Genomic DNA, 14,644 nt, shown 5'->3' on the forward strand with positions numbered 1-14,644 from the left:
ATGCGTGAATGTTTTCAGTCTAATTAGATTTCATTTTTGATTCATTTGAATGTTCAGTTTTAATTTCATTTCTCAAAATTACATAAACTTTAACTTGGCAAATAAAATAAAAACATTTTATTTTGGCTTGTGTCAAATTTAATATTTAATATTGATAAAGAAAAAAAAAGATTATAATAATCAAAATATGAATAGCGCAGCAGCAACATTGAAGTGATAAAAAAATAACACATTTCATGGAATTTGGAAAAAAAAAATATTTTTTTTTATTTTGAATTATTTCATATAGAAAATGTTAAGTATATAATGTCACACAGAAGAAACTGTAATTAAAATCCATGTTCCAATAGATTTGGATAAAATTCATTGAATTCATCGCTTCGATTGGTTGGCCTATTAGATTGTCCAAATACGTTTGGAAATGAAACGTTCGAATGCATACGATTTTTGTAAACAAATAAACTGATTTGAAAGACCATAAATAGCGTGAATATAATTATCATCCAGTATGTCATTGCTTTAAGATCAGACACTTTTTCGGTTAAATTAATTAAATTACTTATATCATTTTCCAAACGAGTCACTTTATGTGTTATATAAGTTGCCATAATTTCATCGTGTTCAGCAAGTTTATCTAATTGAAAATTACAGGGATTTCCAGTCAAATCGTAAGATTCAATTTTTCTTGAGAAAAACACAAACATCGATTGAAAATTGAATGAGATATTATTATGCGGGGCGTCTAAGACCTTCAAACTGGGTGTTTGCCATATCCACTCGATATGCAGCAACGAATTATTTCGTAGATATATCCTTTCGAGTTTGTTCGTTGGGTCAATAGATAATGATGAGATTTTATTGAATTCGGCAATGATTTTCGTCATATTTGATGTAACATACAAATCTGTAAATTGATCATGTGCAATATTTAGCACTTTTAATTTTGGCATTTCCGTATATTTCATATATTTTAAATCTGGATTGAATGATACGTTCAACACTCTCAATTCTTGCAGTGGGTTAAATGTGTTATTATCTATTTGGTTAATTGAATTGTTGCTCAAATCTAATTTAACCAACTTTGTGAGGTTTTGGAATATATCTGCATTGAGCGTTTTTAATTTATTGTTGTTCAAACGTAAATTGGTCAAAGATTGTAATGGCTTACAAACACTTCCATTGAATACATCGATATTATTATTTGACAAATCCAAAGTAGTCAATGCGGATAGATTTTGAAATGCATTTTCATCGATAGTGTTGATTTTATTTCCAGACAATGATAGAGTTTGGAGATTGTGGCAATCAGCAAGAAAGTTGGCGGGCAATGATGTTATATTATCCATTTCAGCATAGATATATGTGAGGTTTTTCCAACCGCAAAATCTTTTTACAGTCATGATATCGAGCTGTTGATTTCTCACTTCGACGGAACAAACGTTTTCATTTGATAATTCGCTTGGAATATCTTGTGTTATTTCATCGAACGTTATCTTCTTACAGCCTTCGTTTGATTTTCCCAAATTACTTATTGTATAACTTTGACCAGTGACCGCATGACTCATCACCAGAACCAATTGCACAACACCAATGATTGATTTAAATTGTGTAATCCTGAAATAGTTAAATAATAAATTTGAATCTTAATAAAAAATGATACTACACATGGTATAGTAAGGGAACCTGAATATGACTTACATCATGTAAATCTATCAATTTTTCAATTCAAAGAAATTTCCTTTAAATACTGATTCGAGCGAAATGAACGGTTTTGAGTAAAAAATAATTTCTATTTGACAATCTATCTGATGCCAATTTCTGAACTATACTAAACGATGAGCTCTATAAAGAATATATGGAGACATAAAAGTAGAGCTATTCTTATCAATAACATGATTGAAAAATGAACTTTATGACATTGAAATATTGGTGCGTGTTTTTTTGTGACATTGTTTTTGGTCTTTTCAATATTGATAATTTTGATCAATAAGAAATAGAGTACAGCATCTTACACGAATTATGCACGGGCACTCACGTCAATCATAAGATTTATTTTTAAATTGGCCCTGACTTTCATTTTTTCTTTCATTTTTTGTTCTCATAAATATTTCAACTCATTAGTTTTCTGTTTTTCTCCAACAATTTCGCATACCTACCATCGCTAAAAAATGATTATGATTAGAATGTGGTATTAGTATGTATGTTTTACTGATAGAGTGAAATTGATATTGTTCAAACGGTTAAACGCATTTAATCATGTGGTTTCCCCAAAATACACGAACAAGTGGGCGAGACATGCAAATACTTACGATACAAACAAATAAAAAAAATGTTGATATCTGAAAACAAAAGCTGCTGGCATCAAGAATTAGTAAAGATGACTCATTCAGAAAGTTAATTATAGTGATTTTTCTGTCAACATGAAAATGAAAATTTGAGATTTAAAAAAAATCTGAAATCAATGGAATTGAAAAAAAAGAAGATAATTTACATATTTGTTCACTATTAAAAGTGAAATAAAAATCATTTAATAGGACAAAATGGTTATTTCTCTTTCTGAAAATTTGTTTGATTGTATTCTTATCACTTATTTCGCTTCCTTATCACTCAGAACTTTATGTATATTTCCATTATTCAAAAGAAAAAAAAAATATCACAAAACATGATTGAGACGATGCATTTATACAGACATTTAACTTTGGTTACAATATACCCGAACTATGTATTTCATTTAAATTGAGATTCGAAGAATAAACATGAATAATAATTTTTATCAACATCCAGAGATGTTATAGTGTATCTTCCAAAATCGGATCCATGCTGTTGGTCATTATATGGTCTCGTTGCCCATTCGATATTCCATTGTGTGAGAATATGTTTGGAATGGGAATACTGCAGCGTCTATAGTTGGTCACCACGAATAAAACAACTTGACATGAAATAAATATCGAAAACGCAACAAGCACCCATATGAGAATCGTTGTGAGTGATTCCAATTTTTTTATTCGATCTAATAGACTATCAATGGTGTCAACTGGCGATGGTACCGGAACATTGGGAGTGGTTGGAATTGTTGGTATTTGAACAGGACCAACCGAACTTGGAGTAGTGAGGCCGTTAGTTGGAGTGGTGAGGAGGCCATTAGTTTGAGTGGTGATTCCATTAGTTGGAGTGGTGAGGCCATTAGTTGAAGTGGTAACAATAGGTAACGGTGTAGTATATTTACGCGGCACTCTATTTGGGTCCTGTACAGAGATATGCTTATCGCGTGTTTCTTTCATCAAATCGGCCAATGTTTGGTCATCCAGATTATTAAGCGAAATTTCGATCAATTTAATTGTGTTTATGCTTGTTAAGGAGTTCACATTAAAGTTTTGAATGGGATTATCTAACACAAACAATTCTCGTATTTGTGTTCCCATCAAATATGAGAAATCAATGGTCGTGATATTATTGTTTGAAATATCGAGTGTTCTTAATTTGGTTGCTTGTGTCAATTCGCTGATGTCTTGAAATGAATTATTTTTTAAATACAGTCCCGACAAAAGGCTATTTGAATCAATGCTCAACCGGGTGATTTTATTTGAATTAGCATTGATTTCCTCCAACATATTTGGTATATGTAGATTGCTCAAGTTACAATTATTGATATATACATCATGCAAACGATCCATACTTGTTAAATCGATGACCTTCAATTCCGGATTGAATGACAATTCTAATGTTTGCAAACGTTCAAGTTTCCAAAATGCGGATTGTTCAATGAAATTGATTTGATTGTAGTTTAATTCCAAAACGTTCAAAACGGAATTATGCGTAAAATGATCTTTGTCGATGACTCCAATTTTGTTATTTGTCAAGAGAAGGACTCTTAACGATATCAACGGATGGAAAACGACATCGGGCAAACTGACTATTTGATTGTTTGATAAATCTAGTTCCACCAACAAAGACAATCCATAAAATGTATCTTCGAAAATATCATTCACACTATTATTCGACAGCGATAACATTTGAAGGTTATGACAATCACCAAGCATTCGTGATGGCAACGTTTTTATTTGATTCGCGTCAGCACTGAAGGATGTAAGATATTTCCATTCACAAAATCCTTTATTGTCGATTGATTTAAGCGATTGACCATCTACAATAATCCCTTGAATTCTTTGTGTTTGTTCAATTAGTTTTGCGGGAATGCGACTCCATGGTGCTGATATGTTTATGAATGTGAGACGGTGTACATCACTACAATCTTTGGTGGATTCATTATAATTGCCAAAATCACTCACAAAACAATCCAAACCAAACGATGTATGCTGCAAAGCACCCAGTATCAATAATAGTATATAAGCCTCGGTGTTGTATTTCGCACTCCTGAAAATCATACAAAATTGTTACTCACATCAATTGAAAAAAAAAAAACTATCGTCGTAGCAAGCGCTTACATTTTACACAACACTATCGATATTTAAATTAAAATTAATATGCCCTCAATTGATTTGTTATTAAAATGATGGTTGACAGAAAAAAAATCACAGAACCGAGAGAGATCGAAACTCGTTTCAGTTATGATCTATCAAGCGCAAAATGTTTGATTCGACTAAAGTGACAAGCGCCAAATAAACAACACACTGCACTTCGTTTGGCATATAAATAACACCAACTCTCACTTTGTTTGTGTTAGATATGTGATGTGAGTGAAGAATGAAGAATAGAGAAAAGAGAAAAACTGAAATTTAAATACATATGTACACAAAAGATATGTCAACAATATTGCATTTTGCCACTATGTTGCAATCGCCTGAGCCTTATCACGTATTTTAAGAAGTCGATTCAAAGGTCATCAAGGATGAATAATGAATCTTTTTAACTTTGCACATTGGATCGCAGCAGCTATCATATTTGCAGTGCGTTAATGTATGTAATATTAGTATGTTGGTGTTAGTTATATATCGCTTATCTGTACTGTCCAGAATTTGGACTTGAAAGGAAGAAAATCGATGGCTGCATATCTTAAGGCGTTTTAAAGACTTTTCTCTCTAATCTTCAATACATACAAGTTCAAATATCACATTTTCGTATTAGAATAATAAAAAAAAATAATCATGTAATTCTAGAGTTCTTCTGCTATGATTCATCGTTTACCATTTTTGAATTAAGGCGATTGACAAAAACACCAAAATTGCTTAAACTATGTCAGAATTTTTGCTCCAAACATCTAAAAACACGTTTAGCCATATTGATTAAAGTAGAAAAAAAAGTATGCTTGTCATACTAAATTCGAATTCAATTGATGTTTACCGAAACTATTTTCGCATAATGGCTAATTATTGCTAATTAGAGGTGAAAACTTAAGACACCTTTTTATGGTTAATAATTATAGTTGTTGTCATTTGGTGTTTCCTCAAAGTGCTAAAACTAGAATTTTTTTACTACGTTTTTCTTTCGACGAAGTGTGTGCAACTGTTGTTTTAAATAATTGCACGGAAAAAAGGTGGTCGTTACATGCTTGGGTGTCAATTAAAATTCACAATTTTTTGAACAACATTAGCATATGATTTTTTTTCTGATTGAAAGCGGACAATACAACCCGTTTGAATATTCATACAGTGATAAAAAAACATTGGTGACAGTTAAAGCACCATGTCTATTTGACAGATGATTTTGCTCAGTATTTGACATAACCTCAATTCCATGTGTTCATTTCATTGTGTCAAATACACTCAAAAGCGTGCACGTTTTTATTTGTTTTGCATTCCAAAACGAGATAAATTTTAAAGAAAAATTAGTTTTTACAGAATAATTGAACAAAAAACAAAATGAAGCGTTTGGATGAAGAGAGAGCTAAAGTTTTCTTCGAAAAATTGGCTAAATAGTAAGTAATTCGGAATAATTTTGCGACATGCAATTATCTTGTGTGCAATGTGCGGTACTGTAAACAATGTGTTTATTTCATTTCAGCATTGGTGAAAATGTGAAACATTTAATTGACCGACCGGATGGCACGTATTGTTTCCGTGAACAAAATAACAAAGTTTACTATGTGTCGGAAAAGATATTGAAATTGGCCGAAAATGTTGGACGAGATCGTTTGATTAGCTTGGGCTGTTGTATGGGCAAATTCTCAAAAACCAACAAATTCAAATTTAATATCACGGCACTCACCTACTTGGCACCATATGCACAGTAAGTGTTGAACTCATTGATTATTAACTCGGCCTATTTTTCTTTATCAAATTAATCAATTTTTTTGTGTCTGTCAACAGGTACAAAGTTTGGTTGAAAGCATCGGCCGAACAACAATATTTGTATGGAAATCATATTTCCAAATCAGGACTGGGCCGTATTACCGAAAACACACCAAAACATCAAGGAGTTGTTGTGTACTCGATGAATGATTTACCATTGGGATTCGGAGTAACCGCAAGGTCAACGGCCGAATGTAAAGTTACAGATCCGCTCACAACAGTTTGCTTCCATCAGGCTGACATTGGCGAATATATTCGTAGTGAAGAGACTCTATTTTGATTTATTATGTGCGATTTTAATTTTAATAAACGAAATTTAATCTAAATATGAAAACGTCTTGTGTTTATGAATATTTATAACTTTTTATGGGATTTTTTTTTTCACTTGAATTTCTCATGTAAGCAAATTGCTACCATTTAAAAGGCACCAGAATTTAAAGTGATTTAAAAATAGTTAAATTTTGAATGACAGAATGACGAGAACGAAAAAAAAAACATCGGAAAAAAAGGGACAAAAAGGCAATACGCCACGTATGGGGTCAGATTTATTTATGGATACTGATCAAAACATCAATTTCTTTGATTTATATATTTCTCGTCACTTTCGAACTATTTCTGAACCGAAAATGAGATGAAAAAACATGAGTTGATTCTGCCAATCGTCAAAAATCGGTACACTTTGCAAGTGCATAATTTACGAGTAAGTTTAGTCTCGTGCATCGGTATCATGTTCGATGCGAGTGCTATTTTAAATCATGCGGGAATTGGTGTTTTTAGTTGTATAAGTGTATGCACAATGCACACAAACAACTAACTCGTATCCTTTTTTTTATCAATATCTATCTATGTATGTACAATGTAACACAGAATTCTCGTTACAATGATACATGTGCGTTTTGAACGAAATGATCTTGAGTACGGTAAGTGAGCCTGCTTGACGACACATGTGTCTGACGAAAATTATGGAATTTGAAAGAGAAAGAAAATGACACACACACACACATTTTTTTGCTCACTCAATTTTGTCTCCTAACATGTTAAACGGCGAACAAGATACGATGGAAGACATGAAATATGGTGATGCGACAAATTTTTAAGGGTAAACAACGAACATTTCAAACATTTTTCGTTTATTTGATCTTCAAATGGGATCGCGCCAGCACGCATTCTCCTGTTACAGTTACGTGATCGTTAGTTTTATATTTCATTTGCGTTACACGCTACTAGGAAGTGGTAAAAGTGTTCGATGTTCGTAATAAATACTCAATCAATTATAAATTGAAAATTAGTACGCTGAATTTTCGGCGATAAAATATAACTTTTGTTAAATTACAAATAATAAAAATAATTGTTAAAGTTGTGTGACATGTTTTCGCCGGATATATTTACAACGACCAAATCGGTAAATATGTATATGGAGCCGACAAAAGTCGATAGTTCAGTGAGTTATTCATGTGGATCAAATCATATTTTGAATATGAATTCATCGGCTGTATTAACGCCAACGTCACCACAAACATTTTATTTACCATCAAAATCGTTTGAAAACACCGACTATCAATTGCATTCGGATGGTTTGAATAGTACTGTTGCGACGTCGCATCAATCCACCTTCAACAATGATTGTTTCAATTGGTTCGACATGGGTTCAGTGGTCGAGACTCCTAATTCTGTACAATCGGCCATTCCAACGGCATCCACAGCCAAAGCTATCAAAGAGGAGATTTTCAATTTTGAACCGGAGTACATTGAGTTCTTTCAACGATACTGTGACAATCCAGGTAAACAAACAACTGAATTTGAACAACCCGACAATGACTATATGAATTTTAATGAGAGCAATTGTCAATCGAAATCGATGTGTGCATCGCCAAATCTTGAATCATGGTTAAATACCGGTGATTCAATATCACCAAAACCATCGAATGGCCTACCACCGATATCCACCATTTCCGAACAATTTCAAACCAACTATTTGGATCGAGACGATTTCGATTTAATCGAAAACGATTCGGGTGTCATTCAAAATGACATTGATTTACAATCGATGAATAATTTCAATTTCAATCAAATCGCCGAAGATAAATCGAATCACGATGGAAAAAATATTTGGGAAATGCTAAATTTTGAAACAAGCCAACCAGAATCACCCACCGATAATATTTTCGTTGATGAAATATTGGATTGCAAAAATGAAATTGTTACGACATTCGAAACGGACAAACTTTCAAATATTACCGCTGATAAATCAGACGCCAAAGAATGGATATGCAAATGGGAAAAATGCTTTAAGATTTATGCGAATCAAAGTGAATTGGTGAAACACATCGAAAAAACGCACATCGAGGTGAAGAAGGGAGACACATTTTCGTGCTACTGGTTAGACTGTGCCCGTCAATACAAACCATTCAATGCTCGATACAAACTATTGATTCATATGCGAGTTCACAGCGGTGAGAAGCCAAATAAGTGTCAGGTAAGTGTATCCAATTGAATGTTGCTTTTAAATGTAGTTATTATGTTTTTGGTGTGTATCCATTAAAAAGATACACTATGACTTCATAAAACGGTCTTTTTTCTCCCTCTAAATAATAAAAACGGTTGTAAATATATTTCATCATAATGATCATTATTGTGTATAAATTATTTGAACATACATGAAAAAAAAGACAGAAAGAGAAAAAGAAACACACACGCTACTTTAAAATGCATTCCACTTGACTTGTGAATGCGTGCGTTATGAAAATGTATAAATATTTTTTTACGACATAGGACATCGCTAGTTTTATGTTTATTGAAAAAGATTGAGAAAAAAACACCGAAAGCCACAGAGTAGAAAAAACCTCAAATTGGAATGGGCTAAGCAAAAAAAAAAACAACAACAAAGCTGTGAAGAACAAAACTCTCGCATGAAGAAAACCGACCGCGCACCAAAAACAAATGACACATGTGGTGCGTAATTGTATGGTTTCAATTTCAATGTTTGACGATAACATTTTTTTTTTCTATATCACTGATTCCAATGGAACTTATTCACGCCCAAGCATTATTATAGAGTATGTGGTAACGGGTTAAGTCTCTAGAGAGGAATGCACTTGTGCACTCGCAAAGGATTCATATGCGTATGAAGAGACAAAGTGGAATAAGGACATTTACATTTTTTTCCGATTTATGCTCTAAGACGCTATTTATGGTTAATCGATAAAAAAAAGCGCATCTTTAAATTGAAATAACGTTTTTTGTTGTTGTTATTGTCGTCGTCCTTCGTACCGCTTCAAACCCATAAATTATTTGAATTTGTCTCTTCTGGTTCGTAGTTAGTTACATACTCTATTTGATTCGTGTGTACATGACAAACAGCATAATTTCACTTTTTTTCTCTTCTCTTTCTCTCTCACTCGCTCTCGTTCGTTTGCCACTCTTTGCCAGTGCTCAGTATGTGGCAGTGTGTTGTGGTATGAATGGAGTGGAGAATTGAATTTTTATTTTCATGCGTGAACATAAATTCTTAATTACATTATACTTTTATCTGCTTTACAGTTTTTTATCCGCTCACTTTAGCCCTTCTTCGGATAAACTGTTATTATTCAGGTTTTTTTTGCTTTTCTTGTTAGTGCCTTCATGACATGGCGTTTTTTTTCTTCTTCATACTTCTTGTGCTTACGTTTGTTTGTTTGGTGGCAAAGGCCAACTAAAACTATATACACAAACATCATAACAGCAACATGCACATGTGTTGTCTATTATTTACATTTACCGTTTTTTCATTATTCGATTTATTCCAAGTTGTTGTACAATTTCATTATGTTTTGTCCTTACTTAACAAGGGGTATATGTCATAATTCACAGCACAAAAATCCATGCATGAAGCAAACAATCCATAACACAGAATAAGAAGAGAAAAAAAAAAAAACAATATTAATAGCGCTTCATGAGCCTTTGACAAAAAAAAGTACGGTTAGAAAAAAAACAAGAAGAAATGAAGACGTGACGATACAAGGATGATTTTTTTTCTTTTTTCTATAAGTGCGACGTGCATAATGAGTGATTTGCTCGACGAGATAGAATGAGACTAGGATCAAGTCATTTAAATAGAATATACTCTCACTGTCACTCTGAATGGCATATGGTTGTTGGTTGATGCACTTGTTTCAATCTTGCACCCTGGATCGACCGATTTTCATTGCATAACCAAGAACCAAAACGTTACATTCATGTCATTGACCGACCAAAACTGATTCACTGTTTCCAATTATTGTTCGTCTTCATTTCGGTGTGTGCATTCAGAAAAGGACTTTTAAAAAGAAAAAAAAAACAAACATGGAAAGCATACAAGAAGTAAAAAATCGGATGGTTTTAGAAATGCTGGGCGTGAATCACTGCCACCGAAATAAATGTGTTCTTAATGAATCGAAAAATGAAGCGGGTGAGAAAAAGGTCGTAGCGGGCTTAATGATATTATGATCGATCTATGTGTCGCACAGTGCAATGTGTGCGGCTATGCACACATATTAAAATGTTCACGTTGCACACATCTTGCCATGTTTTCAACAGTGACAAAACTAAATAAATGACCGTGAGAAATTCGATTTTCATATTTCGATATCGACAACCGTTAGAAATGAATCGAATGTTGCATTCGTTCAGAGTTGATTGATTTACTTGAAATGTGTTTGGATTAAGTGTTGCGCTGTTTCAATCGTGTTTATTTCTTTTTGAATAACTGTCAACGACAATTTTTATATGATTGAGTGAAAGTTTTAGATGACTGAAAGTGTTAATCTTTTATTTTTACAGTTTGAGGGCTGTGATAAATCTTTCTCGCGACTGGAAAATTTGAAAATTCATCAGCGATCACACACTGGCGAACGCCCTTACGGATGTCAATGGAATGGTTGTTCAAAAGTGTTTAGCAACAGTAGTGATCGAGCCAAACACCAACGAACACACTTTGATGCGGTGAGTGGTGTGAAATTTGATCTTGAATGCTGTCTATTTGAATCTCAATTTAAAACTTATTTTTCTTGTTTATTTTTCTTTCGCCAGAAACCATATGGTTGTCAATTGCCAGGATGTACAAAACGTTATACGGATCCTTCGTCTCTAAGGAAGCACGTGAAAAATCATGCGATCAAAAGTCAACAGAATTCAAAGCGAAAATTTACCAAAGAATCGGAAATTGTGCAAAAACGATTAATCACAAGAGAACAACGATTGAATGATCGTTTTACAAGTGTCAGCGCCACCGCCGCACCGGTCAATGATGAAAATGAAGTTAACATAAAAGATGAGATTGATTTTCAATCAAATTCGTTCAACTTTAACGATTCATGTGAGAACAATGAATTGGAAGAAAGTTGCACGAATTCAATTGATCTGATGGACATTTCAAAGTGCATCATTGGAATCGAGGAGGAGAAAAATGAATACAATCATTACGAACAGATGAATAATCGAACTGAGAATTCCGCTTCGGCTGAGTTTAATAACATTGAAGCCATAAAACAGTACTTAATTGAACAACCAAATGAATACATCGATCTCAACTCATTGCAATCCGTTAAACAAGACTATTTCAATAACTTTTAAGAGTTTTTTTTACTTGTTCATCTTCTTATTCTTCATAATCGTTTTTCTTTAATATTCGTTAAGTTAGTTCTCGTTTTATTAGCTTTTAATTTCAATCAAGCAAGCATTTTATTAGTTTTTAAAAGAAATTGTTAAGTGTTTCCTGGTGCAATTTCGGCGCTAAAACTGAAATAAGATTTCGTGTGAAATCTCTTTAGCATTTAAATGACAGTAGATTTATGGTTCCAAAGACTTAAACATTTTTTCTCGTTTAGAAAAAAAAATAGACTTAAGATTACTTCCCCGGAATCGTGAGAATTTAACCACATTAAAAAAATAAATGAAATAATTTTCTTGTTTGAAATCAAATCGCTTCATTTGAGTTCGCGCCACAATAGACCACTTAAGATGTGGACATTGAACATGATTTTCTTTGATAAATCAAAGTAGCGAGAGGTGAGCGCCGCATTTGATGAAGTGCTACTGGTTTGTCATTATGATTGGAAAGAATGTGAAAATGGTTTGGATATTGATTGCTCGTGATGAACGCACGCATCCGAATTCTAATTTTGGTTTCCGATTCGCTTTGAAGTGTGCCGCCCTCGTCACCGTTCAAATTCGAGTGGACTCAAGAGTCTGACTAAGCAAATGTCTTTGAATATATTGTGTTTTTTTATTAATATTAATCGGAATCGTGTTCAATAAGTGTTTTTTCCATCATTTTTTAATTATTTTGACGCCATGGCACAGCACATACCAAGAAGATAAAATTATTGAAATTTTTTGAACGAAAAAAAATCCAACACCGAAGCCGTAAAAATCGACACTTTTTCATTTGATTTTATTCGTGCGTGGCGGCACCTTTTTATCGTTATGGGAAAATCGGTCGATGAATAACTGTACGAAATCCTCAATACAGTGAATGAGGAAAAAAGTGAATGCATACTCTTTTTCGGCGGCGACCCTGACGTGGAATTTCGATTAAACATTTTATTTATCGGTAAGGTCTCAATCAGAAGAGAAAAACCCGTCTATGCCGTTTAGCAAATTGAAAATGCATTCATTGATACTTTATCACAATTTGATCCTTGATCTTTTCGTGTTGATCCAAATTGCATGTTCTTTGCCAATAATTTTCACTGACTCAAAAATTTGCATTCGACTGGTTTTTTTCCTCGTCGTCGTCATGCGTAAAACGATTCTATTTACAGTAAGTTTATCGTTTTTATCATTAACCAGCATCTGTAAAATGTTAGGCCCACATCACCAGCCCCGGGTGAATGATCATCTGTGTGTAACCTTAGTAATGCCACATCTATCTGCGTTGCGTAGAATTCGTTTCAATGTGGCATAAATTATGCATCTGTTGGTAACTGAATGGCGAATAGTTTATCCTTATCATGATCCATAGCTATATAACTCCAACAGTAAAAAGATCATCATGTTTTTGAAGTTTGTAGTTCGTGTTTGAACACCTTATTTCGCATGAATCACATGTGACTGTGTGATCAACCCACCGAAAAAAAGTCGTAAATGTATTAGGTGACAATCGACAAAAAATGATCGTATGCAAATTGCTCGACTAATGTTTCGTTTTTTTCTTCTTTTCTGAAAATGCGGTCAAATAAACAAACTTGAGCGCGAACGATAAAATCGTTAATCAGATCACTTCTTTTATATATGCCTAAACAATTCGCACGGTGACTTTCTTGTACATTCGCGCCATGAGTTATCATGGCACGCAAATGAGTGTGAATGTTACCGTACCACAAAAAAAATTGGTCTCGGAGTCATTTTTTTTTTCGTTGCTATTATGTTCGAGAGAGCAATTTCTGCCGCCTGACTGTGGTGAATTGCGTGTGACCAAATGCAAGTGCACACTGAAACACCCAATTCTTGATAATCACGTTTAATTATCAGCTCGTTTATTTTATAGAGGTTTGTATTTTGCCCGCCATTCCAATTGCCGTTCTTTTTTTTGTGCTGAACTTTGACGAAACAACATAACATTGCAAGCACTGTTACACATTTGGTGCGATCAATTTGTTTTCAAAATTGCTGCAAATGCATAATTTGTATCCTTTATGCCAATTCGAAAATTACTGACTACAACCCATTCGCAGAGTGCAGCCAAATTCGAAAATGAGACAGAATCGAATCGATTTTTGGATACAACTTATAATTTTAGATCAATAAACACTCTTTTACCGTTTTGTTTCTTTTACACAGACACTCTTTCTCTTCCGCTCTCTCTCCCTCCCTCTCAAGTGCTTATTTCGAATGCCGAATATTGTGTGTGCATTGTGAAAATCGATTAATTTTTATGAATGTGCAAATTGTCTCGAATTCGAAATCATTTCCATTGGAAACCGAACGAGAGACAGAGAAACTCTAGTTACCCATTGGTTTGGTAAGCAAGAACAACAATTGGTGCCGGCTATAAAGAAGCGCGATACATCAAAACCCAATCGATATAAAAGTCGGAATGTGAATGAATATGAAAATGATTAATATCACAAGTAACGCCTTGTCGTCCAATATTTTCGTTTCTCCGAAATATATCCCCCTATCTCTGCATCGGCATGATCGTTCGCCGCTTCAATTCGACTCTTTTTTTGCCATTGTGAATCGATGCTAAGACTTGGCTGTCTCTTCGTTTCATCTCTCTGTGTGTCTCTCTCACTCGCACTATAATAATATAGAGCAAAATGATTTGATCGATTTCGATACTTTTTCCGGCAAATCGCGATTGTGACAAATGGGGAAATGGGCTAAGTACAGTTTTGTGGTGTGTTGTGTTATTAATAAATTATATAAAAGATATACCA

The 14,644-nt window shown here is 33.7% G+C and overlaps 3 protein-coding genes across 3 annotated transcripts; 2 read left to right on the forward strand and 1 right to left on the reverse strand.

Annotated features, from left to right (window-relative positions):
- Positions 1 to 237: 237 nt before the first annotated feature.
- Positions 238 to 4,611, reverse strand: LOC116339722 (protein artichoke-like). Its single transcript, XM_031765754.1, has 3 exons — positions 4,446 to 4,611; positions 2,794 to 4,374; positions 238 to 1,614 (listed from the first exon to the last, which is right to left on the reverse strand). Coding segments are annotated over exons 1-3 (2,868 nt in total). The 5' UTR covers positions 4,448 to 4,611; the 3' UTR covers positions 238 to 329.
- Positions 4,612 to 5,698: 1,087 nt separating this feature from the next.
- LOC116339659 (60S ribosome subunit biogenesis protein NIP7 homolog) lies at positions 5,699 to 6,582 on the forward strand. The gene is made up of 3 exons (XM_031765675.1): positions 5,699 to 5,875; positions 5,962 to 6,186; positions 6,267 to 6,582. The coding sequence occupies exons 1-3, from the start codon at positions 5,820 to 5,822 to the stop codon at positions 6,526 to 6,528; spliced, it is 543 nt and encodes a 180-aa protein (XP_031621535.1). The 5' UTR covers positions 5,699 to 5,819; the 3' UTR covers positions 6,529 to 6,582.
- A 970-nt stretch (positions 6,583 to 7,552) lies between these two features.
- Positions 7,553 to 11,928, forward strand: LOC116339783 (zinc finger protein GLI4-like). The gene is made up of 3 exons (XM_031765823.1): positions 7,553 to 8,724; positions 11,046 to 11,207; positions 11,295 to 11,928. The coding sequence occupies exons 1-3, from the start codon at positions 7,615 to 7,617 to the stop codon at positions 11,835 to 11,837; spliced, it is 1,815 nt and encodes a 604-aa protein (XP_031621683.1). The 5' UTR covers positions 7,553 to 7,614; the 3' UTR covers positions 11,838 to 11,928.
- The last annotated feature ends 2,716 nt before the right edge of the window (positions 11,929 to 14,644 follow it).

This window comes from Contarinia nasturtii, unplaced genomic scaffold, assembly GCF_009176525.2.
Source record: "Contarinia nasturtii isolate CC-2019 unplaced genomic scaffold, AAFC_CNas_1.1 Cnas_scaffold_533, whole genome shotgun sequence".
Taxonomy (NCBI): domain Eukaryota; kingdom Metazoa; phylum Arthropoda; class Insecta; order Diptera; family Cecidomyiidae; genus Contarinia; species Contarinia nasturtii.